The sequence below is a fragment of the Stegostoma tigrinum genome, chromosome 10 (genome assembly GCF_030684315.1).
Source record: "Stegostoma tigrinum isolate sSteTig4 chromosome 10, sSteTig4.hap1, whole genome shotgun sequence".
Taxonomy (NCBI): Eukaryota; Metazoa; Chordata; class Chondrichthyes; order Orectolobiformes; family Stegostomatidae; genus Stegostoma; species Stegostoma tigrinum.
The window spans coordinates 82,392,166-82,414,943 of NC_081363.1; the positions used below are offsets into that span (position 1 = coordinate 82,392,166).

At 39.6% G+C, this 22,778-nt stretch overlaps 1 protein-coding gene across 2 annotated transcripts in view; it reads right to left on the reverse strand.

Moving 5' to 3' along the window:
- dnajc17 (DnaJ (Hsp40) homolog, subfamily C, member 17) overlaps window positions 1-22,778 on the reverse strand; it is a 130,341-nt gene that overhangs the window by 76,019 nt on the left and 31,544 nt on the right. For both annotated transcript variants that reach the window (XR_009446255.1, XM_048538441.2), the window contains exons 2-5: window positions 21,070-21,139; window positions 9,802-9,860; window positions 6,197-6,284; window positions 4,198-4,274 (exon numbers count right to left, since the gene is read on the reverse strand). Coding sequence is in view for 1 of the 2 variants with exons in the window: in XM_048538441.2 (XP_048394398.1) it covers window positions 4,198-4,274; window positions 6,197-6,284; window positions 9,802-9,860; window positions 21,070-21,139 (294 nt within the window). In the remaining variant the exon portion in view is untranslated. The remainder of the gene's footprint in view (window positions 1-4,197; window positions 4,275-6,196; window positions 6,285-9,801; window positions 9,861-21,069; window positions 21,140-22,778) is intronic.

A 22,778-nucleotide genomic window follows, 5' to 3' on the forward strand; every position in this document is an offset into this window, starting at 1 on the left:
GTGGCTGAAGGCACAGCTGATAAAAGCAGTGTAAATGTTTGAAGGCAGAGAAACAGTTTGATGCTGTGGGAGTTGCAGTGCTAGAAGCCATTATAAAGTGAGGAGTGAGTCTGTGAAGAGATCGGAAAAGAACAAATGGGTGAGAAATTAATATCTATAACGTATAGCCTGGAAGAAAACTAATGTCAGTGTGACGAGCAGGAAGACATTGTGCTGGATAGGGTTTGTTTAATCCATTGCATCTGATGAGAAATGTGAAAAATGTGAATGGATTGCTTTGGAATAATCGAGTCTTGAGGAGACAAAGGCATAAATCAGGTATTCAATAGTACATGGTCTATACTGCATGCAATTGAGGAGATAGAGACGAGCAATTTTTTGTAATTGCGAGATGAGGTGGTCAGAAGCTCAGCATGGGTATTGTTAGGCACAGCCAGAAATCGTGACTAGGAGGGCTTGAGTCAATAGTGAACAAGCAGTGTTTGTAAATTGGGTATTAAGACAACAGATGTAATCTTCATAGTGACGAGCTTGGAAGACTGGATATAACCCGATAATGCTGAGGGAGTGAATGGGTTACAACAGTGATGCTGTGGTGGAAGAGCAGGTAACCAACATATATGTTATTTCAAATGGTATTGTTAAAGGACAGTGCATACACAAGGTAAAAAAGAAGCTAAGGGGAGTTTCCTGGGAGACTTGTGAAGTGACAGAACAACTAAATAGGTGAGACATTTAAGAATAGCTGAATTTGATAATTTAAAGAGAGGAGAACATAGATAAACAGAAACAAAGCAGGTACATAGGATTGAAATAACTATCCTTATGGAGTACAAATACCAATGTGGCCTGGTCAGACTCAATGGCCTGTTTCTAAATTGTCATTTTTATTAAGTGTGGAACTAAGCAAAAACTGCCCTACAGAAATAAAAATAAAATGGACTGTATTGATTGGACAGGATGATTGGATTGACCATGTTGACAGCTGTAAAGAGGTGAAAGATGAGCTGCAATAGCACTAATACAGAAAATGCTATGGATACGGATTATTCATGATTACCATGACTAAATGTATGTCTATCAGGTTTCAGAGCCATGCCATGAGCACCAAATCTGCTTTGTATCTCCAGAAAGAGACATCTTGGCTCTGAACACTTGGACTCAAGCATACCCTGCAGCACCCAAGATTAATTGAGAGAATTTGAAATGTGTTCTATCCCCCAGAACTAAATTTACTCAAGAAAGGAAGTCATTTAGTAATTTTTGCACAAGAAAATCATCATTTCTCCCCAGTGCGCTTCAAGTCCAGCTCACTAGCATCTGCCAATTTACTTTTTGGCATCAACACATCCAATTTGGGGTTACACAATGGGAGAACAACCTGAAGTTAGTTATTATTTTAAACAAAAATGAACAGCGGACGTAGTGTTCCAGCAACACATATTACTAGTTACAACTTTCCTGTATATGTTACATGCATTGCCTGACCTGTAATTAGAGTTTACACTGCGTAATACATTTGCATTTGTGAAAGGCTCCAGTTTGACTTGATGGCAGCACTAGGTTCACCAGATCCAGTTGGATGCTTTCTGGGAGGTTGAACTAATGACTCTATCTCCTACCATCACCTCTCCACATTCCTACTGTTAATAACTCAACATAACATCCGCACTGCACATCACCTACCTTCATGAAAAGGAAAATTAACAGCTTTTGGTACAAATTGACCACGAATTTTTGACCAAATAGTCCTTCCACAATGTTTGATTTTTTTAAATGCCAGTTCTTGATTCTTCTCTAGTTTGTTCACGGTATCCAAACCTGGGGAACCCAAACCAAATCTCAGCCATTACTTGCTGTCACCAAGTCAGAAGGCCGTAGTTTCAAAATTGATGTGATACACTGTCTACAAAGGCAATTCAGCAGTGTTCAAGATGTTACCTATTGGATTGGCTATTGAACTGAAACTGTATTCAGGTAAGTGGAAAAGATCACTAGGCACCATTTAAAGAAGAACAACCGTCACCAGCAGCCTCAAATGTACCACTTCACCTTTGTTTTATGGACATTTCACGGCATTTAAATTGGCCGCTACTGGTAGTCCACAGAAAAACAATTTAAAACCACATTATTGGTTGCAATGTGCTTGGGGACATGCAGACCATATGGTGTGCGATACACACTTAGTTACCTACTTTGAGTACAGCATAGTAAAACTTTGTATTAGCAACGTATGTAAGGCAATGTATTGACTTGCATAATGTAAACCTTGTTGTCTGGAATTTCAGCACGCCCCACATGCTAAACTGTCCATCAGAAGAAAAAAGGTTGCTTTTCAATCGAGGATGGACTGGAAATGAGAAGGAATAGTCTTGTTATGCCAGTTCCAGTTTGTCTGCTAATTCAGATGTTTTGCTCATGGTTCCATAAAGATGGCCTGTGTAGCTCATAAAACCCCACATTGGAAGAAAACAGGGTAGATGAGTGTTCGACAATGTAATTTATTGACTGGTAAATATCATAGCCATTTCAGACAAACTTTTTACAAGGTAGTATGAGTATTAGCTCATCCATCCGGAGAGCCTATTGTTCTCTCTCCTCCAGAGTAGCATGTATCATTTTCATGACTGATTCCAAAGATTTTTGTGTCTATTTCTCAGAGTCTATTCCACGTATTGATCATTTTGTGTGAGAGAGAGATATCTGATCCCAGCCTTATATTTGTCTTTGGCTGACTTGATGTCCCCTTGTTCTACTAGCACTTTAGTGTGAAGTAATTTTACTTTTAACAAAATATTTAATCTATATAATTATTTCTAGTAGTTTTACCATAATTGATTATTTCAAATGTCCGACCAGGCAATGACCAGTTCATCTATGGGGTTTCAATTTACCCAAGAAGTCTGTTATGTAGTTTGTCTTTGAATACCTTTTGAACATCTACTCACCTCAACCAGTCTACCATCATCAATATTTGCTGTTATTTCATCCAAGCACTCAATCAAATTAGTTAAAAATAATTTAGTTTCATATATCCCTTGTTGGCTTTCATTTAGATGACCATAAATTTCCAACTAGCAATTAACTTTACCGTCACCAACATTTGACCTGTAGTTGCAGGATATAGCATGCTCCACTTTTCTTTTCTTGGGTGTAAGATGTGTAATCCTAGTATTTTGGCACTAAGGTGATTTTGAGGCTCACAGTTTGCACCCACAATTTCCCCTAAGTACAATGGATCCTACCCTGACCAAATGATTTTACTATTTTCGGCACTGTTAATGCATCTCTTCATCTGTTTTAAATCCCATTCCTTTAATATGATATCAGTAGCATTCTCTTTTCCGTGCTACTAGATACTAAGCACACATTTAGGAGCTTTCCCATGCTTACCTTCCAACATGATGTTTAGTTTGGACATTTTGCCTTTGATCTTTAACAGGCCAAACCTTTTCTGTGACCACTCTTTTAATATTTGCATCGAGCCATAGAGTTATATAGCAGAGAAACAGACCCTTCAGTCCAATCAGTCCATACTGAATGTAATACCAAACCAAACTAGCCCCACCTGCCTGCTCCTAGCCCATATCCCTCCAAGCCTTTCCTATTAATGTACTTATCCAAATATCTTTTAGATGCTGTAATTGCAACCACATCCACCACTTCCTCAGGAAGTTCATTCCACGTGCAAACCACCCTCTATGTATAGCATTTTCCCCTCATGTCCTTTTTCTTAAAATCTCTCTCCTCTCACCTTAAAAATGTGCCCCCTATTCTTGAAATCACACATCCTAGGGAAAAGACAACTGCCATGAACTTTTTCTGTACTCCCCCATTATTTTATGAACTCTTATAAGGTCGCCTCTCAACCTGCTACACTTCAGTGAATGAAGTCCCAGCCTATCTAAGCCTTTCTTTATAACTCAAACCTTCCATATGCGGCAACATGCTGCTTAAAAGATTACAAGCTTCCTTTCACATTACCTGTTCAATGAGGAATCAGCATCAGTGAATCAAATGTTATCTGCTTTTTGTCACTGATGTGCTGTGCTTATACTGTCATATGATTTCACTGGATGGCAGCATTTAAGTACCTCAATAAAATGGTAACGTTTCTGTGTGAACTTGACCTTTGGCAGAATGCTAATTCACCTGAATTTAACATCTTACAGAGTTCTGAACTGATCTTGCACTTACCACTTCATCTAAATTCTTTGCAATCTTAATTTCCTCTTCTTCATTGAGCTGGGCTTCTCTTTCACGAGCCTCCAAATCTAAAATTGAACAACAGTTTTACCTGTAATTAAGTTCAGACATAATAGCCTATCAATACCAATAACTGGGAAACTTTTGCATGTTCCTCACGCGGAGTTTCAAACTGTTCGACAGATTTCAATTGATGTTTTTGTAGTACCATACAAAGGAACATATTCATTGACACTGCTTATTGTTAGAATTAAACATGGTCAAGTGGGCACAACTAAATAATGGATAATGCTTTACCCAACTTTAGAGAAGCTTCTCTTTCAGTACCATTTTCTACTTCTGCACCACATGTTGATTTTCACTGAGTAAGACTGATTACAGAGATATTTAAAAATGTTGCCAGGATTTTTTTTTAATTTCCACGTGGTTCCAGAGATCCGTCCTGGTTGATACTGAGAGAGTACCTCTGGAGGTGGCACAGCTGCATTGGATGGCATGAACGTGGCATGGTACATAAGACGACATGGAAGAGTTTGAGCCATTCACCAAGGTACGGTCACCTCCAAATTTTCTCCAGAGGCAGTAGGCCCAACTTGATAGTGTGAAAAAAGTGTGCACGTTCAATTCCATGGAGCTGGATCGGCCGATTTGGGTATATTCCCACTCAAGCCTATTGCCTTCATTGTGTAAATATGGTCCATGGGTCCTGTGACCTTTGAACAAGATTACTTCCAAAATTGAATGAGCAGGAGCTTTTAGCTGATACACTGAATCCAAAAGTATTTCAGACTGAATTCTTACTAGCAATACTCAGAGGAAACTTTCATGAGTTTTTAGTCTGTTTCAAATTCAGATACAGTGTATTAGCCCTGGCATCAGGAAACTACAAGTGGCAGTCAGTCAATGAAATTGTTTGCCACACAGAAAGAAAGTACAAAGAGGGGTGCCAAATGATTAACCATTTAATTTGTGTGGAGGAGTCTGGCAACACTTAATACAGCTGAAATTCAAAATCAACATGTGAATGAAATGAGGAACCAAATCCAGATTGTATCAGTACAGGTCAAGGATCAGTTTAGATTCAACATGTTTTATGACTGTCCCACAATAATAATCAAACCATGGGCAGCTGATATGTGTCCCCTCATCTTAAATTGTCACTCAATAATATTTTGTTGATGGTCACAAAAGTCATTCACAATGGGACTAATGGAACATGAGTGGCTGCCTGCAATTTCTCCCATGGTTTATGGTCTGCAATGAGGAAAACAAACTTTTCAGCTGGCTGTTGAAGTAAAACCCTTTAAATCACTGTAAAGGTAATGACCCTCAGATCAAAAAAAACTCCTTGATTGGAGAATGAAAGAACGAGGAAACAACACAAATGCCAGCTCACATCAATCAATATCTTGCAACCAGGCAGACAATGAAGCCATTACAGGTGGCACAGCACATTCACTACAGACTATAGGGAAAAAGGCAAGAGGACTGAAAATGATCTTGAGAATATAAGTTTTGATGTTCTGATGGAAGCAACATATTCTTTGACTTTCTTTCCCTGCTACTACAACATATTTCAAACGGTAGTGCAATTACCATCTGTTCATTGATCATACAACAATGACCATTCTGTTTGAAAGTGTTGATTGGTTGCAATAGTGATTGTGAGGTACATCATTATGAGTTTCAAGGGAACCCTTTGCCCACTTTATGCATCTAATTTCAGAAATGGGTAGCACTTGGACTGATAACATTTAGGTATGTCCCTTCTGATCTGCTCTGTCAAGGGCTCCAAGGTCAACCAAAGAAAAACTTCAAGCCAGCTTTAAATCTGTTCAGAGAGTCTCTTTACAAGCATTTTGATGCTACACAGATGTTATTCAGGCAAAAGACAGCACACCCTGGACTGTCCAATGCTGTAATAGTTCAAACCCCGGTGCTTCATCTGCCAGCTCAATGTACTTGCATTGCTTTTTACGATTTCACATACCAAGCTTTACTTTTTTTCTCTTGCTGTCGAGTTTTTGGTTCCTCTCTGCTGCCTGCTTTTTCGCTTTTCTGATTTTATCGTAGGCTGCCTTGAAGAGGAAGAAAATTGAGAGAGTTAATTTGCCTATCACAGTTACCTACAAGAGATGTGAGCTTGGATGGTATGCCCTTGATAATAGGCCATTCATATCACATAGACTCAGAGTCATACAGCACAGAAACAGACCCTTCAGTCCAACCAGTCCATGGTGAACCTAATCCCAAACTAAAGTAGTCCCATCTACCTGCGCCTGGCCCACATACCTCCAAAACTTTCCTATTCATGTATTTATTCAAATTTCTTTTAGAAGTTGTAATTGTACTCATATTTACTACTTCCTCCGGAAGTTCATTCCACACGTGAACGACCCTCTGTGTAAAAGGTTTTGCCCTTCATGTCTTTTTTACATCTCTCTCCTATTACCTTAAAAATGTGCCTCTTAATCTTCAAATCCCCCACCCTAAAGTAAAAACAACTGCCAGTGACCCTACCTTTAACCCCTTATTATTTTATAAATTTCTATAAAGTTCGCCTCTCAACCTACTATTGAAAGAAGTTACAGCCTGTCCATTTGTAGAGCTGGATGAACACAGCATGCCAAGCAGCATCAGAGGAGCAGTACAGCTGATGTTTCAGGTCTAGACCCTTCTTCAGAAATGGGAACCCAATTCTGAAGGGTCTAGACCTGAAATGTCAGCTTTCCTGTTTGTCTGATGCTGCTTGGCCTGCTCTCTTCATCCAGCTCTACACCTTGTTGTCTCAGATTCTCCAGCATCGGGAGTTCCTACTATCTCTCTAACAGCCCATCCAGTCTTTCTTTATAGCTCAAACCTTTCACACCTGGCAACATCCTGGTAAATCTCTTCTGAATCCTCTCCAGCTTACTAATATCCTTCCTATAACTGGTCACAGTATTCCAGAAGAGGCCTCATCAATGTCCTGCACAATGTCCATGTGGCTTCCCAACTCCTATACTCAAAGGACTCAGCAATGAAGGCAAGCGTGCCAAACATCTTTTTTAATCACCCTGTCTACTATATGTGACGCAAACTTCGAAGAATTATGTTACTATACCCCTAGGTTCCTCTGTTCTACAACACTAACCAAGGCCTTACCATTAACTGTATAAGCCCTACCCTTGTGTATGAAAATACAATACCTTGCATTTATCCTGATTGAACTAACTCCATCTGCCATTTTTCAGCCCATTGATCCATTTAGTCAAGATCCCTTTGTAATCTTGGAAAACCTTCTACACTGTCTCTAAGATGCCACCAACTTTGGTGACATTACAAACTTGCTAGCCATGATTCCTATATTCTCATCTAAATCACTTATACAAATGACATCTGAAGTATTCTCATTTGCTGGCAACCTACAATTCTATTATTATACTTCAGATATCTTTAATTTCATTTCACATGGGTCCCAAAAGCCAGTGGTGGTAACATGGGTCTCCACCTCATTTATCCTTTCAAAGAACTGATTGAGAAGAGCAAAGGAGGGAAAGTTGTATTCGTGGTCTGATGTTCTTGGCTTCAGTTCTGCTTTCACACTGCACAAAGAATGACAGCAGAATGCCATCAGAAAAATGGTCGAAGTTGAGAAACCTACACCAATATTTTTGCATTCTGTACAGAGAGTTTGTTATGGCTGATTTGAATACATCCAGTGCTCAACCTAGAGACTGGAAAGAAGATAGATCAGCAGCAGCAAAAAACAGAACAAAGACAGTGACTGCAGGCTGTGCTGTGAGAAGCAGATCTGTAGATTAATGGCTGTGATTAAGGTGGCTAGGAAACAGGTGATGAAGTGGCAAACCCTGTTGTGGTGTTAGACTTAGACTATAGAAGGGACAGCATGCCAGCAATTGTTTACAATTGGAAAAGGCAGTCCTTCAGGATCAGAACATGTGTGCACCATACCCGATATTGATGTTCGGATAACATCTCATGGCTGTGCTGAATGCCAGATGGTTTGGTTTTGATTCCAAATCAGTTTCAGAATGGGAAAGTAAAATCAATTACATAATATGCAATAATGTAACGATGGAGTAGGCTTTAACATAGTGAGATAAATGAAACACTGTTTAGTCGGATTAAAGCATAAAAATAGCTTTTTTTCTTCTCTTTCCATCTGAAGGTGATGGGTCTTGTGGGGTCAAGCTTCACAGATACCGTTTGAACTTGGAGAAACTGATAACTGGCAGACTTGCAAAATTGTGCAAAACAGTACTGGTAAGTACTTCAGTTCTGAACAAGAGTCTTATGGGACTTGAAAAGTTAACTCTTGTTTTTCTCTCCATGGATGCTGCCAGATCTGCAGCATTTCTGTTTCTCCAGCAATTTCTGTTTTCGTTTCAACTTAGTTCAAAGACCATATCAAACTTGGGTTCTTCTGGTTTGTACAGATGAGCACCACACCGGGTAGCATGTTTATTCACTAAATAGCCAGAGGAATAAAAATCTATAATGGTTAACACCACAGTGAAGCAACAGGTTCTCCAAATCTATTCCAATTCTACATCTGAATCCCATATGACAGGACTCGTTCTTCTTAAATCAGGAGTTGGCACAATCTCACAATAAATGATAATTGGGCATTCTGTGTGAAGATGTACTCTCTGTTTTGGGAAGGAACATCAATGAAAACAAAATGAGAGCAGCTGTTAAGAGGAAATTAGCTTACGCTTTATATTGATGCCAATTTGCAACAAAATATCTGCTGAAAATATTTTTAAGTTTGTTGCCTCTCCACTAGGAAAGAACTGGCAAACAACTGTAAATATTATTCTTGTAACCAACGTCTGGTGTAAATTATAGCCCATTTTATTAATCAACTGTGGTACATACAGTCTTGAAAGATACAATATGATGTTTGAAAAATGCAGTATGAAGAATTAAGAACACACTCTTGATTTACAGGATGCTAAATTGAAACCATCTGCCTCAACGTTTATTCAACAAGAGTATGAGAAAAACTGTAAATTGGAAATCTTACTCCAGGGTCATTGAACGGTCAACGTGTCAAATGGGAATACATCACATTGGTGTTGTGGGTAGTGAGCACTTTACTCAACAAAGAGATGTTGATTTGAACTTTGCAGGATGAAGAAGAGGGACCTTTACCGTATCTATCCAAAGCTGAACTAATTTCATGAGGGCTAAGGAGGCAGCATAGGGAGTTCATTCCACATTTACACAGGTAAGGTTTGATGGGGCAACATAATTGGAACTTTGCAACACATTTAACCCATGTTGTATACGGCTTAGCAGTACTTTGGGATACTTAAACCAGGAAAGCTCCTTACTATTAGTTATCAACTTCTGCCTCGAAGCAAAAAGATAGCTCACTCACCCACAATAATCTATCACAACTGCTCAAAAAATATCTCGTTATAACTGGAGAAAAGTGACAGTCACCGGAGACAAATTGAATCTTTCAGAGAAAATTTCAAGGGACTGATTGCAAACTGAAGAATGTGGAAGCAGCATAGTTATTGCAGAGAGTAATCAGGTCGAAAAGGTACTCCAATAATATGAAGAATGTCAAAATAAGAATCGTACCTTTGCAGCTGCATCTGTCAGAACTTCCAGAGCCTGGGATAATTGATGGAACAATTCCACTACAAAATTCATAAAAACAAAGAGTGAATATAAAGAAGAACAAGTGTCAATGGTAGTACAAAATGCAATGCATGCAGGGTTGACTAAAACTTTCAAAATGGAGGCTAATAAAATTTACTCAACATCTGTTAATGAACACGAAGCAAAGGAAGGTAAATGGAGTTCCAATATGGATCAGCCATAATCAAACTGAATGATAGGCCAAACTCAAGGAACTGGATGAAAGCTTATAGAGTAAGATGAAGATTCATTCCTGCAGATGCCAAGATAAACGAGAACCCTCGTATTTATGATTCGGTACTAGCAATCCTACCAATGTTACATTGGGAAAGTGAAATAAAGGAGTCTGGCAACTTGTGGCTTAACAACTAAAATGAGCATGAAACCTGCTGGATTGTTGCTATGAATCCAGACTTGGTTCAGGGAACAGAATCTGCCATCGCCATCAAATCCATACATGAGCCCAGATGGAAATGATAATGAGCATACATATGAATGTTCTCTTTTTTCCTCACTGATAATATCACCTGACACCTTGAGCCTGCTTAAATTGATAAGATTGTACCCGATTGTGGCCTCAAGTCTCCATCTGTGTCTATCTCCACGACCCTCGGCTCTCCGTTGTCCGTCAAGAATCTAACTCAGCATCAAAAGATATTCACTGACCATGCCTCCACGATAGGAAACTACTAACAACCTTTTGAGAGTAAGAAATTGCTCCTTTTCTTTGCCTTGATTCACATTGTTTCAAGCGGTGCTCCCTAATTCTACTTCCTCCCATAAAGGAAATCATCCTCTCAGCACTTAAGTCACATTAAAATGTTTCGATAAGATCACCTTCACTCATCTCACTCTAACAGAACCAGGCCTGCTTGATTGGCCTTCACGAATAAACATATGGACATGGGAACAAGAAACAAGAGTAAGCTTGTGGCCCTGCAAATCTGCTGCACCACTGAACAATATCACAGTTAATCTGAATGCAACCTCAACTCAACATGCCTGCATATCACCTATAATCTATCATCCCCTTGGTAATCAAGATTATCTTTGCCTTCAAGGTATTTAAAGATTCTGCATCCACTGCCTTTTGAGGAATGGAATTACAAAGACACTCAACACTTTGACAGTAAAATGTTTCCTCATTTCTGTTTTAAATGGACAACTCTTTGCTTTTAAACAAAGTCCCTCAGTTCTAGATTCTCCCCCGAAAGGGGATATCCTTTCCACACTCACCTGATCAAGTCCCCTCAGGATCTTATATGCTATAATTAAGAAACATCTGACTTTACTAAGCTCCACAGGATACAGGCCTGGACTATCAATCCTTTCCTCATAAAGCAATCTGTTGATTCCAGGTATTAGTCTAGGAAACCTTCTCTGAACTGTTTCCAATGCGTTAACATCCTTCTGTAAGTACAGTCACCAGTACTATACACAGTACTCCAGGTGTGGTCTCAACAGTGGTCTATATAACTCGAGCATAACCTCCTACTTTTGCATTCAATTCCCCTTACAATAAAACATAACTTTTCATTAGCTTTCCTGAAGACCTGCTGGACCTACATACGAACCTTCTGTGATTCATGCAATAGGACACCCAGCTTTTACTTTCCACAGTCCCCTTTGATGAGGCATATTGTCAAACACTTTCCGGAAAGAAAATAACCCCTCAAAGCAGGAATTAGTGAAGTGAATCTTCCTTAAAATGCTTCCAATGAAATTATATATTTTTTTCAAGTAAAAAACCAAAATTATACATTGCGATCTCACCAAGACCCTACACACTGCATCATTTTATTTACCTTCAATCACTTGCTCTACCTCACACTGGGATGTCCAGATCCCTCAATACTCAAGTTCTGCAAACTCAATCTACTAAATAGCATACTGCGTTTCAATTCTTCCTGCCAAAGCAAACAAGTTCACAATTTCCCACATTATACTCCATCTGCAAAATTTTTGTCCAGTCAACTTAAGCCAAATTTGCCCTCTTTGCACACTATTTATGTCCTCATCACAAACTACTCTCCTATCTATCTTAATCTCTGCCTCTTGTTGGCAAAACAATTCTTTATACACATATTACTCTCAATAACAGGAATTCTTATTTTGTGCAGTAATCTTTGAAGCAGGATCTTACCAAATGTCTTTTGAAAATCCCCCTAAAAAAAAGCTTACACATTAGTCAAACATTATTTTGGTTTCACAAAATCATGTTGACTCAGCCTGAGTGCATTTAGATTTTCTAAGCGCCTGTCCTAACTTCCTTAATAACAGTTTTCAACATTTCCCTTATGAAAGATAGTAAGCTAACTAGCCTTTCTGTCTCCCTCCTTTTTGAAAAGAGGAGTTACGTTTGCTACTTACCTATCCAATGGGTGCACTATAGAACCTAGGGAATACAACCAATGCAGCTACTCTCTCACTAGCCACTTTTAATACTCTGAGATACAGGTTGAGAACATGTCAGCCAGAGTTTTAATAATTTTCTCATTACCCTTGGCCTATAACCCACTTCCTTCAGAAATTTTATTTGGCTGTATAATCTTTGATTTCAATCCGACCGCATCAAAACAACACGGGAATGAACAATAAACATGGCCTTGCCAGAACTGCTCAACTAAGAACCAAAAAATACAACTTTCAGCAGATTTGCTATCCTACTGAATAATGTACGAGAACTAGAAGATTTGAAATATTAAAGAGGTTTGTAAAGATATAATAAAAGTTGCTATTGTATTGCATATTCTTTCTCATTCCAACACTGACTCACTTAGATACCTCAATTCATTACCTCCCATGTTGACCAGTTTCTCAACATGCTGATGAACGCATTAAAAGCATTGATGCTACATTCCTATCCATCCTGATAACCTCTGATTCACCTGTCTAACAAGAATCCATCCAGGTCTATCTTCAAATTATTCATGACCTCACTTTCACTGCCTTCTAGGGAAGAGAGTTCCAAAGTCGCGTAACCTTTAAGAGAGGAAAAATAAACTCTTCTGATCTGAAAGAGTAACTTCTAAGTTTAAAACATTGTCCTTTAGTTCTGGACTGACTCATAACAGGAACCATCCTTTCCACATCCGCCTTGTCAAGATCATTTCAGAATTTTATATACTTAAATAAAGTCACTTCTTACACTTCTAAACTCCATGAAAACAAAGCCCAACCTGTCTAATTTAGCCACAGAAGATAACCTGCTTACTCTATGTCCAAATCTACGCTTCCTCTGAACTGTCTCCAATGCATTTATATGCTTCCTTATACGAAGGGGCTACAACTGCACACAGTACTCGAGCTGTGATCTCACATTCAACCTGTTAACAGCAAATGTAGGAGAGAAGCAGCTAGTGATTGACGCAAAGTGAATGGCAGCAGCTGACAAAGCTGGCAAAGGTCTTTGGGAGTTTGAAAGAGAGATATGGGATAAAGATAGTTGGATCGGGGAAGGGTGTGGTTACTTTTGAAGAAAATGGCAAAGTGAGGCTGCTGGACAAAGGACCGAGGCCAATGAGGGAGGATTGGGACTGAGGCCAGGATCCAGAGAATGAGGCTGGGTACCAAGGACAGGGCCTGGGGAGCTAGAGGGAAAGTGAGGTGCTAAGGGAGTTCCATAGGTGGAACAAGGGGCTGCAAATGGGGCTATGAAGAGTGGGAAAGAGGACTACAAAGGGGGAAGGGGAAACCAATTTTTAAAACTGTCCGATAAAAGGACACCCAGCTAACCGAGAACAGAGAAGTATAAAGTAACTGTTTGCAAATTAATGTTGAGCCTCTAAGTTAAAGGTGATGTTCAATAAAGTTATTGAGAATGCAATTGTAATGATCCCTGTGACGACTGTATAACTTAATAATCAATAGCTTTATTTCATAGAGATGTCATTTGTGTGTTATCACACCTCAAAGCATCTCACATAGTAATTATTTAGCTGTGGCCTCAGCAGTCTGGAGAAAGCATTTCTGTGTATGGAGGTGGGTAACATTTCTTTCTGAAAAAAAGAAAGGCCTTTGTTGCCAGCTTTATTGATTATTTTGTACTAATTTAAATACGATTGTGTCTAGAAAATTAATGCTTCCTTGTGTATGTCTTTATCGTAGCTACGATGAATATTGACGAATTCTTCTAATTTTGTTTCTGAGATAAATCAAAACCCCCATTTATCAATAATAAATACAGGCTGCTGAGAGGCTGCATGATCTAATGGAGGAGTCAGTTGGATTAAAAAGGGAGGTCCTGAAAATCAAAGAGTTGCCCTTGAAAAAAACTTTAATGAGTGGAATGAGAATAAGACAACCTGCAATTTTATGGGACTTTTAATGCATGAAACCAGTCCAGGACATTTAGCAATTATATCATCAGATATACCTACCAACTTGTCTCTGCCAAAAATGATTAATCGGCCTTCCTAATACATTCTGCTTTTGCTCACAGAAGGTTGTAAGGAGCAAAAAGAAAATGTAGAGCTGAGGACACATTCATCAAGGATATTCTTGAGCTCAGCGCCTTGATAGCTAATGGTGTAGCCTAATCTTAGGTGGGCTGAAAGTTTTCATTTGCAAGGAGAGTCACAGACTAGACCAGCATTTATTGTAGATAACAAAGTGCAAAGCTGGATGAACACGGCAGGCCAAGCAGCATCTTAGGAGCATAAAAGCTGACATTTCAGGTGTAGACCTTCTTATGCTCTTAAGATGCTGCTTGGCCTGCTGTGTTCATCCAGCTTTACACTTTGTTATCTTGGATTCTCCAGCATCTGCAGTTCCCATTATCTATGATACAATTTGAACCCCAGCATTTATTGTATTTCCTGAATTCCCCATGAAAAGGTGGTAGTCAGCATCTTATTGAATCACTGAAGTTCATCTGATGCGTGTATTCCCACAGTGCTGTTAGGAAGGAAGTTCCAGGATTTTAACAAGTGTCAATGATGGAACACAATATACTTCCAAGTAAGGTTGGTATGTGACTTGGATGAGAACTTGAAAATCATTGAACAGTACAGCACTGGAAGAGGTCCTTCAGCCCACCATATCTATGCCAACCATGATGCCATTTTAAACTAACCTCATCTATGTGCACATGGTCCATATCCCTCTATTTCCTGCCTGTTTATGTGTCTATTAAATGTCTCTTAAATGTTGCTATTGTATCTGCTTCTACCACCTTCCCTGGCAGTGGTCCCAGACATCTACTACACTATACAAAGAAATTTGCCTGGCATATCTCCTTTAAACTTTCCACCTCTCACCTTAAACCCATGTGCCCTCGTGACAAAAAAATAAATTTCAGGCGAAACTCAGTCGCTGTAGCAGCACCGGAGAGCTGAAAAGAGTTAATATTGGGAGTCTGGTGACTCTTCTTCAGATCACTAAGCGTATCAGGTCACCCGTCAGCCCCATCATTTTAGTGAAAACAATCCAAGTTTTTCCAACCTATTTGTACAGCATATAGAATCCAATTCATGCAACATCCTGGTAAACCTCTTTTACACCCTCTCCAAAGCCTCCAAATCTTTCCTATAGTGTGGTGACCAGACTGCACATAATACTCTAAATGTGGCCTAACTAAAGCTTTATACAGTTGCATTATGTTGTGCATTTGCTAGTCTTGTCCTTTGGGATAGTAAAAGTCATAGGTTTGGAAATTTGTTGAATTGTTGCAATGATCGCATCTTGTATTTTATGTACATTGTGTCGTGGCGATGGAGCAGTGAATGTTTAAAACTGTGGACAAGGTGTAAAACATGCTTTGCCCTGCATGGAGTCATGCTATTTGATTGTTCGAGCTGGACTCATCTTGACAAATGGGGAATATTCCATCACATTTCTGACCTAGGAATCGTAGATGACAGACAGGAAATTGGGAGTCAGGTGAATTACTCATTATAGAATTCTTAGACTCTGATCTTCGATCATACCCACAACCCTCATGTTTTGGACCAATTACATTTTTGGTCAATAGTGTGCCCAGGATGTTGATAGTGGGGATTCAATAATAGGAATATCACTGAACATCCAGGAGAGGATGGTTAAATTCTTTTGTTTTAGATGGGCATTCCTTGTCACTTGTGTGGTGTGAATGCTACTTGCCACTTTTCAGTTCAAGCCTGAATATTGTCCAGATTTTGCTATATATTGAACATGAATTGGAGTGGAGTAACAGTGGCGTTGCAAATGGTACTGAGCACAGTGCAATCATCAGTGAACATTCCCATTTCTGACTGCACAGTTAAGATCACTGAAGAAACAGGTGAAGGTGGTTGGACCTCAGATGGTACATTGATAAGCTTGCCCTCAACCTCTCCCGCATCTTTGATGGTCTGCAATGCTGGTAATGGGCTTTGAATATAAATTAATCAACTTGAAAATCATTGGTGATGTTCAGCAGATGAAAAAATACCATAGGTGATTTGGTGATGGAGGGGGCACTGGGGAAATTTCAATTGTCTGTGCAAGACAACTTCTGGATAAAAACAAAGTACATTGACAAGCTCGTTCATTGGTATGCTGCGATTGAGATGATAGACCTTCAATGACAGCAGCTATAACCTTTGTTCTGGATAATTCCACTCCCTGCCTTCTTCCACCCTGCTGCTTGACCATTCTTCCAATTTCAACACTTGTCCCAGATGTTAATAAGGAGCATTTTGCACGGGTTGGGCAGCACATGTTGTTGTAATCCCTTGTTCTGAGGTCAATGCTGGGGGTCGGGGGGGTGTGGTCTGCATAGTTTTACTCCTTCAGCTTTTCTGTTGCAATTTGGTACAACTGAGCGGCTTGCTAAGTCACCCACATCGCCTAGGTCTGGAGTCACACATGGATCAGAGCAGGGAAGGACAATAGGTTTCTTTCCCTAAAGCATTAAAGCAATGGTGGGTGTGTATGAGATCAGGCTTTGAGGAACATGTATTATAAGGGATTGCAGGGATAGAACATGAGATTGACAGAGGCAAAATGTCTACAAATTTGAAAGCATGGATTTGGATTTTAGGAGAAAAATGTAATGAGGTAGATGTGAAGCTAGCTGACTGACAGAGGTGGAAGCAAAAAGTCTTTGTGGTGCATAGCATATGGAATCCATTGAGCTGTGGGTGAAGTAGGACGTCAAAGTTACATATACATGATCCAGTCCAAGACTCTGGATTGGAAGGGGATTGTTTTGGTAGTGAAAGAATGGAATGTGTGGTAGGGACTCAAAACAATACATTCAGTCTTCCCAATGTTTAACCAGAGGTAACTGTATCCAGAAGTGCATGTCAGATAAGCTGGCTGAGACAATCAGGCAATAGAATTGGTTGAAAGAGATGATGGTGAGGTAGAACTAGTGCCATCATTCCCATGAATAAAGAGCTGTTCTATTTCATTTTGGTCCGTTTACACTTCTGGCAATGTCCCCACAACTCTGCTACAGACATATATAATCAAGTTGATACAAATTTGAGGGAAGTTCTACACACTCCCCGATATCAAATGTTGAACTTTAGCTCAACTTTATCCCTTTATAATGTAATGAACAAAATACTAAACTCCCAAGCAGAGGCAGACACCAATGAGTGCTAGAGAATACTTCTAAACATCCAATGCCGACAGTTACTACACAAGTCTGGCAGCAAGTGGTGGAGGAAGAAACTGACCTAATATTAGAAGTCCAATATGACTCTTCTTTGAAGCTCTTTTAAGCATTTTCGGCTTTTTGTTCTGATTTCCGCCATCCTCAGTATTCTGCTTTTCTGTTACCCACAGTCATTCTGTAAGCTGCTATTTCAATTCGAATTAACATTTCTAACTTCTGGCAACATGATATACGTCTGTTTCATGCAACCATGTAGGGTGCGGACTGAGCTTCTAATTCAGCTTTGACCTGTTGACCTGCTGATTTTGAATCTTATTCTTCTCATTCTGCTGAAGTCAAGTAATTTCTCTGCATGTATTCATCCATGCTCTCCAATTGTTAAATGCTCAATTTCTATTACTGACCCTGTTGTTCTTGCCTGAGCCCTCCCCAATACATCACGGCTCTGTAGATGCCAAGACTCCCGAAGTTGCAAATGTCATTTTACATATGGCCTCATTCACAGATGCCTGCAAAGTTGTAATAATTTCACTTGCTGTTAACATATTATTCACCACAAATCCAAGCACATTGAAAAGATTTTTTTTCTTTATTCATTCCTGAGATGTGGGAGTTGCTGGCTTGGCAGTATTTATTGTCCATCTCTAATTACTTGAGGGCAGTTAAGAGTCAACCACATTGATGTTGATCTGCAGTCACATTTGGCCAGATCAGGTAAGCATGGCAGTTTCAAAAAAATAAAATCTTTAACTTTCCACTCCATTAGTATTACCCTAAGACTTGAGAATCTCTTTGCTTTCTTATCCACTTTGCCTCAGCGGTAGCATTATTTTGTTAGATAGAAAGTTAACAGTCTGACTTCTACATTCAAGTCTTGTACGCACGATTGTGATTTATAAAGTAGCGTTGAAGGAGTTCAGCATAGTTGTACGGATGTCTTTCAGATGGGACAATGAATCATAGCCATGAGCGCTACAGTTGAACTCCCCTGGCCAATATTTCTTTTTACAATTAACACAAATAGAAACAGATTTAAGAAAATCACCATACTTGCTATTTGTCGGTTCTTGTAATTTGTGAATAGGCTGCAAAGTTTCCCCGCATTAAAGCACTCAAAAGTAATCAGTTAAGAAAGATATGATTTGGGCTGCCCCAAGGACTGGAAAAGCGCTATGGAAATGAAATCTTTTCATTTGATTCAATTGCTTGAACAGGTTGTTGTTAGGAAGGAGGATGTGCTAGAAATTTTGAAAAACATGAGGACACCTGGGCCAGGTAGGATATGCAAAAGGTTACTATGGGAAGCAAGGGAAGAGATTGTTGCACCTTTGGCGATGATCTTTGCATCCTCACTGTCCACTGGAGCAGTGCCAGATGATTAGAGGTAGCGAACATTATTCCCTTGTTCAAGAAAGGGAATAGGGATAATCTTGAGAATTACAGACCAGTCAGTCTTACTTCTGTGGTGGGCAAATTATTGGAGAGGATTCCAAGAGATAGTATTTATGATTATTTGGAAAAGCAGAGTTTGATTAGAAATAGTTAGCATGGCTTTGAGAGGGGCAGGTCATCCCTCACAAGCCTTATTGAATTCTTTGAGGATGTGACAAAACACATCGATGAAGGTCGAGCAATGGTATATATGGATTTTGGCAAAGCACCTGATAAGGTTCCCCATGGTAGGGTAATTCAGAAAGTTAGGAGACATGGAATTCAGGGACATTAGGCTGTCTGGATATAGTATGGGCTGTACAACAGAAGACAGAGGGTGGTAGTTGATGGAAAGTATTCAGCCTGGAGCTCAGTGACCAGTGGTGTTCCGCAGCGATCTGTTCTGGGACCCCTGCTTTTTGCGATCTTTGTCAATGACTTGGATGAGGAAGTGGAAGGAAGGGTGGTTAGTAAGTTTGGCGATGTCACAAAGGTTGGTGTAGGTGTGGATAATGTCAAGGGTTGTTGTAGGTTGTAACTGGACAATGACAGGTTGCAGAGCTGGGCAAAGAAGTGGCAGATGGAATTCAACCTGAAAAAGTCTGAAGTGATTCATTTTGGAAGGTCAAATTTAATTGCAGAACACAGGGTTAATGGCAGGATTCTTGGCAGCGTGGAGAAACAGAAGGATCTTGGGGTCAAGATTCCTCAAAGTTGCTACCCAATTTGACAGTTAAGAAGGCATATGGTGTGTTGGCTTTCATTGGCAGGGGAACTGATTTTAAGAGCTGTGAGGTTATGCTGCAGCTCTACAAAACCTAGGTTAGACCACATTTGGAATATTGTGTTCAGTTCTGGTCGCCTCATTAGAGGAGGGATGTGGATGCTTTGAGACAGGGTGTGAGGAGATTTACCAGAATGCTGCCTGGACTGGAGGGCAAGAATGGCTGAGGGAGCTAGGGCTTTTCTCTTTGGAGAAAAGAAGTGTTAGTGGTGACTTGATAGAGATGTACAAGATGATGACAGACAGAGTGGATACCCAGAGTCTTTTCTCCCCCAGGGCAGAAATGAGTATTACAACGGTGCATAATGTTAAGGCAATTGGAGGAAGGTATAGGGAAGATGTCAGAGGTAGGTTCTTTACACAGAGAGTGGTGGGTGCATGGAATGTACTGTCAGCGGTGATAGTAGAGTCAGATACATTAGGGACATTTAAGCGACTCTTGGATAGGCACATGGATGATAGTAAAATGTAGGGTATGCAGGGTAGTTTGATCTTAGAATAGGATAATAGGTTGGTACGACATTGTGGACCAAAGGATCTGTACTGTGCTGTGCTTTTCTATATTCAATTTGTCACAGGTTACTTTTCCTAGATCCAGGATTTTAATATGAGCAAAACAAATGGTATGATAAAGGTTGTTTCCTCCATTAAAATTTAAAACAGTCCCAATAATCTCTGCAGCAAAATAAGATAATCAGAAGGTAATTTTGTGTGCCTGCTCTTCCCATTCACGTCATACACAAGCCAGTTTCAGTTCATAGGTCAGTGTCAAAATAGTCTTTGATTCTGAATGAATGTTACAAAATGGCCCAAAACAGTATTGCACTTCACTTTACTGATTCTGAATCTGGCGCGACATTCCAATTTGGCATTACTAGTTTAGTATATATTGCCTGAAGTCACCAGTTATCTTTACACGCTCTGAAATAAGGTCCCACTCCTTTATTTGCTAGCGGGCACTCAAATTGATCATTCTCTTTCTGTGCACAGAATATCATCATATTTTGGACTGCATGTTCAAATCTCTTTTTAACTTTATTCTCAACATTATTTATTTCAAACTCTGAAAGTTTAATTTTAGCCCTTCCTGCAAGTTCAGATTCCTTCATTTCTAAATGATCTTGAACATGTAAAGAAATCCTCATTTCTCCTATTGTCAAGCAGTATATAACACTGCAAATTTAATCAAGTTTCATCTTCCAGAATGTGCCATGTCACAGCAATCCATAGGATATTGTTTCCTACAAGATGACCCATAATCTTAAGTGTCAAATGTAATTTACATTCTATGATGTTCTGGAAGTTATCAGGACTGATTAGGCCTACCAGCCAAGCTAATCAAATAAAACTTTAGTTTTCAAACCAAATGAGTAATAAATGAGTCACCACTGGAAGCAACACATCGACTCACCTGCTTTGGGATTATCTGGGTTCTTGTCTGGATGGCATTTCAAAGCCTTCTGTCTGTATGCTTTCTTAATCTACAAATTCAAAAGATACAACAAAAAAAATCATAGCAAGGAGCAAAACATCTATGAGTTAAATTAATGTCCAAAACTGAACTTGGAAAGGTCATCCTTTTTACACTATTCCCTGTACTTAAAATTATTTTCTTTTTCTCCTGAAAATAGCAAACAATACAATGATATAGGTTCACACACACTGGCATGCTGAATAACCAAGCTTGACTCAAGACAGCAAGGACATTGGCGGAGGTGGGGTGGGGGGAGGTCGATCATGTGTGCACTACAGCATGAGGGACAGAGACACAGCAGTGCCCCAGGAGGGACAGTACATTTTGCCTCAGTCTGGAAAATATCCCAATCATTGTTCAGGGAGCCCCTGCTGAAACATGGACGGGATCATCTGCAGTGGCAAGTCGCCTGATGGCAATCACAAACACGTAGATGACTACTTCAGGCAAGTGCGTGTACACAGTATGATCTGAATCTGTTGGAAGACAAGGCAAAAATGTGTCAAAAAAATTGTATTGTTGTATGATTTTTATTGTTAAACATTTAAAATCCATGTGGCTATGCAGCAGGCAAGTTGAGCAAGATGACAAGGCTGAGCTGTGGACAGAGAGCTCAGCAATGCAAGATCAAAGATACAGATCATCTTGTCAACTGTATGATAGTCATTTCAAGGTTTCACATACGGTTGCATTTCACATTTGAATCCAGGGGATTATGGTGTGGCTTCAAAGTGGCTGTCATAAAGTGGGTCATTGAAAACAAACAACCTGAAGAGACCCAAGTTAACTGTAGTTAACATCTTAACTACTTGATTTGTCTGCCAATTTGTGAATCACATTTGAGCAACCTCTGACAAAGCTTAAGCTTCTGGCAATAAGATGGTTAATAATGATTACTCCTATTTTATGAATAAGCACAGATTTTCCCAATTAAAATTTGTACTCAAAGAAATAAAACTGTGAAGTCTGGTTGTAATTGTGGTTTTGAATAAGGAAATCACAGTGATCCAAGAGCATTCCATGTGCTATTTGTTCATTACCCTTGCTTGTTTTGAACCGCAGAGAAACTGATCAGTTTGCTGCAGGGCAGATGGCACAGACTGGTCACAGCATACATCACTTGAGAGCAGCAGAAGTGTGCCAGTTTTATCGTAATGTTGAAGTGAACCGGAGAAGCTGGACAGCTTTCAATGCTGTATTTGTCTGCATCCTCTACCATCAGTCAACCACAGCTGGAGAGAAAACAAAACAACAGAATCGAAATCCAAGCACAAGGGTTTCAAAAGTACCACCAGAATACTTTTGGAACCACCTCATGCCAAACCTCAGCACAGGAAGATTGCAATGTCGTCCAATATTCAGGAGTGCAGCAAGCGAGTGGAAAGGACAAAAGGAACCTGAACACTAGGGTTGTAAAGGGAATATTGTGACTGCACTGGGGTTGTTCCTGGTTAGCTCAAAAGCAAGTTCACCAGAAAACCTGTTAGTACTTGTGTCCATTTATCCACTTGACTGACAAGTGATGAATCATTTGAAAGAGAGGGATCACATTAAACAAAAGATTTGAATTCCCAGTGATCAATGTCATATAAATAAATTCAATAACAAAATTTGAAGTTTTAATAATTCTATTATAAGAAATAAAC